This window comes from Charadrius vociferus, unplaced genomic scaffold (assembly GCF_000708025.1).
Source record: "Charadrius vociferus isolate BGI_N301 unplaced genomic scaffold, ASM70802v2 scaffold266, whole genome shotgun sequence".
Classification (NCBI taxonomy): domain Eukaryota; kingdom Metazoa; phylum Chordata; class Aves; order Charadriiformes; family Charadriidae; genus Charadrius; species Charadrius vociferus.
Genome location: NW_009649114.1, coordinates 2,639,865 through 2,643,196, shown reverse-complemented (window position 1 = coordinate 2,643,196; position 3,332 = coordinate 2,639,865). Strand labels below are relative to the sequence as shown.

The 3,332-nt window shown below is 61.3% G+C and overlaps 1 protein-coding gene across 1 annotated transcript in view; it reads left to right on the top strand.

Annotated features, from left to right (window-relative positions):
* FOXP4 (forkhead box P4) overlaps positions 1-3,332 on the top strand; it is a 56,230-nt gene that overhangs the window by 29,521 nt on the left and 23,377 nt on the right. The window contains exons 4-6 of the mRNA XM_009888307.1: positions 685-843; positions 1,389-1,443; positions 2,532-2,555. Coding sequence (XP_009886609.1) covers positions 685-843; positions 1,389-1,443; positions 2,532-2,555 — 238 coding nt within the window. The remainder of the gene's footprint in view (positions 1-684; positions 844-1,388; positions 1,444-2,531; positions 2,556-3,332) is intronic.

The following is a 3,332-nucleotide window of genomic DNA, read 5'->3' as shown; positions in this document are numbered from 1 at the left end:
CCCCCGGCGCCCGCGGGATGGCCCCGGCCAGCCCAGGGGCCGTGGCTGCTGCCGGCCCCTTCCCAGCCAGGAGCCCTCCCCGCTCTTGCAACGCTTGGATGGGGTGTTTTGGGGTCAGACCATGCCAAAAATGGGGGGTTCTCTGCTGCTGAGACACTGGGTTACATGCCAGAGCGCCTGGATCCCTTCTCTCCAGGGGGTCACCCACCTCCTGGTGTTTCACATCCCTCCATCCAACAAACACCCCCTCCAGGACAGCTGTAAAATCCCCGGGATGCACAGGAATTACTGAGCCGGGAGCTGGGGGGATGTTGTGACCGTCCTTCCTGGGGCCCTGCAAGGCGGACCAGCCGGTGGCAGAAGGCCAGGGCAACGTCCAGCATCAAAACCAGCGGCAGGTTGGGGCGTTGGTGGCGTTTGGGGGTTTTTACTGGCTGTGGGGATCCAGAGCCCTTCGGAGCCGGTGCCCGAGGTTCCTTCTGCAGCCGTGACTCCTTCGGTCCGGGCTTTTCCCCTTAACCTGCAACCAAGAGCCCTGACGGCGCGGTGGCGGGAGCTGGCGTGGCGGTGGCATAGCCCGATACTGGGCACGGGGTAGTGCTGGGCAGGGAGACGCGAACTGGGTGTTTCTGCTGCTAACGCGAGCTGTTCTCCCCCTCCCGTCCCTGCCTCCGTCCCTCCCAGTTGCAGGAATACTACAAGAAGCAACAGGAGCAGCTTCACCTGCAGCTATTGACACAGCAGCAAGCCGGAAAGCAGCAACCCAAAGAGGTGAGCTCATGCAGACGGGTTCTGGGCCATCAGATCTGGCTCCAAATAAAAGGGGGACCAGCACAAAACAAGGTGGGGGGGGTGTGGTGTGAATCCCAGCACCCAGGGCAGCCAGCGGGGAGCCAGCGGGGACGAGGACATGAGGGCATCCTTCTCCTGGGGGGTGCTGGGTGTTGTTCCTCCTCCTTATCTGCGATCTGGCACGTGCGCCGATTTGCGTCGTTCTCAGCGCCGCATCCTTGTCGGCGCATCTAGAAACTATGGGGCGGGTGTGGGGAGCGGCGGAGTCTGCAACGGGTGTGGGTTGGGTTGGCAGTTGGGGCAGGTCACTGCACCCCGGGAACAGAGCAAAGTGTCCCCAAATCCTCCTGGTGGGGGGAGGCAAGAGGGGGTTTGGCTCAGCCCTTGCCCAGTGCAGTGGTCCTGCAGGCTCTCGGCGTGGGTCGGGTCGGGCAGCGCGGTCCCGCTTGAGCTGGCACGGCGGCACCCTGGCAAGTAGGCAGGACTAGATCCAGGTGGGGACCCAAACCAGGGCTCTTCCCGCCAGGAAGGGCGGTTCTGTAAAAAACCTAAGGGTCGTGTGAAACAGCAGCGATGCCGGCAAAGGGCTTTCCCAGCGGGAGACGCTCAGGCGGGGGATGTTGTCAACCCCCCGTCACCGGGTTGGCAGCGGTGGGTCCTTTGCTGGGGAGGTGGTTGCCTGGTGGAGAAGAGTTTATGTGGATGTGATCGCATCAGTCTTGTATAACTCCCTTCAGCCAACAGTTTTGGCTGTCTTTTCCCATATTAACCCACTCCGAGGCGTTGCGGCTGTGTCGGCAACGCTCAGTTTTGGGGATGTGCTGGTCGCACGGAGGCTGGGGGTCAACCCTGACCGGCAGCGGGCAGACAGCACTGCTCCCTTCCTTTTTTTTATATATTTTTGCCCCTCGCTATTCCCAGATTGGTGCGCGTGGTACCCCCTGGGGGTATTTTGCACCGCTGTATGTCTGGCATCACTGCCCTCTGTCTCAGGCATCCTTCTTTGGGCTCCCAGCGCGGAGGGAGGTGGAGCTGAGCCGCGCGGTCCCTGGCCCCGGCCGAGCATCGGTGGCAAGCAGGGGACCAGGGTGCCGGGGTTGTGCATTGCAATCGCCCCTCCTGAAATCCAGCACCCTGATTTCCGCTCGTCCGTTCTCAGCACTTCCAAATTCAACTGTCTTTTGAGGCAGAAAGCGTTTTAGCCCAGACTGCGCGCTGGGGTGACCGCAGCGGGGGCTCGACGGCAAAGCACGCACCAGCGTTGGGAGAACAGGGTGACTCGAGCGGCTCGGGGGCGGGCCGGCACCCACTCGAGCCTTCAATAGACTTTGACCCGGGCTTTCATTGCGGGATGTTGGTGTATTTACGCAGCCTCTGCGGGGTCAGGCTTTATCGGAGCCATCTCCAGGAGCTGGAGTAGCTGCTCGTGCTCCAGGAACAGGGGAGGCATAAATCTGAGCTTCCTCAAGGACTTTCCTCTTGGCTGTGGCGATGTTATATTGCAGCAACGAACGAGGATATAATTAAGCTCTAACAAAGGGCTTGCTTAGCGGGCTTCTGGTTTAAAAAACGCATGTTAACTTTTAATTAAATGGTACAGAGGAGACAAGAAATTTATCCGCCAAGAAAGTCTGAGTGGCCGATGCGGGTGGGAGAGGCATTCGATGCTGCTAAAGGGGGTGCGTGTCCAGCTCCTTGGCAGCATCGTCACCCCATGGCCGGGAAAAACAGCGAGGGAGTCCCTGTGCCAGGGGTGCCACAGTGTTTCCCTTCCCCAAAACCCCCGGCCAGGCTTTGTGGGGTCAGATTCACCTCATGAATTTAGGCAGCTGCTATTAATAAAGCCTGCGTTGGGCAGCAGCGCTTGCCTGCTGGGAACGGCGATGCCGTTGCTTCCCCCCTGACGGCACGGGGAATAGCCGGCGTGTCTGGGATGCCGCCGCAGAGCCGCTCTTGGCCGGCACGGGCTCCTTCATGGAAATCCACGGCGGTATTTAATTACGGCCCCGCTGCAAGGTTTGTAAACCGAGCGCCTTCTGCTTTCCCTCCGCTTGATTTCAAGGACTTGCCTGGGTGTAATTGTAAGTCGGCGGCTCGTTTGCGAGCACGGAGGGGGATCAGCAGGTGGGAACGGCTTTGTGCCAGCACCGCCGTGCCGGGAGAAGGTACCAGCGTCTCATGGAGGAGCAGCTCAGATCTCCCCAGCAGGAGCGGCACGGGTGGAAGGTCCCCCGGTGGGCACGGGGAAGGGGAGAGAGCAGGAAAAAAGGGAGCGCAGAGGATGGAGACGTGTCGGAAGCGCCTGTCGGCAGCGTCCTGTCCCAGAGGATGCGGGGGATGCTCGGTGTCGGCGAGTGGGGGGGTGCGAGGAAGGGGCCGAGCGAGGCAGCTGATCCATGGGCATCCATGAATCCCGCCGGGATGGGGCTGAGCCGCAGCACATCCCAGCCCATCCTGGAGCCTTTTCCTGCGTTAGGGTGTAAAGGCGAAGCCCCAGACCCCACCAGCATCGTGGGCACAGGCTGGGGGGGGGCAAGGAG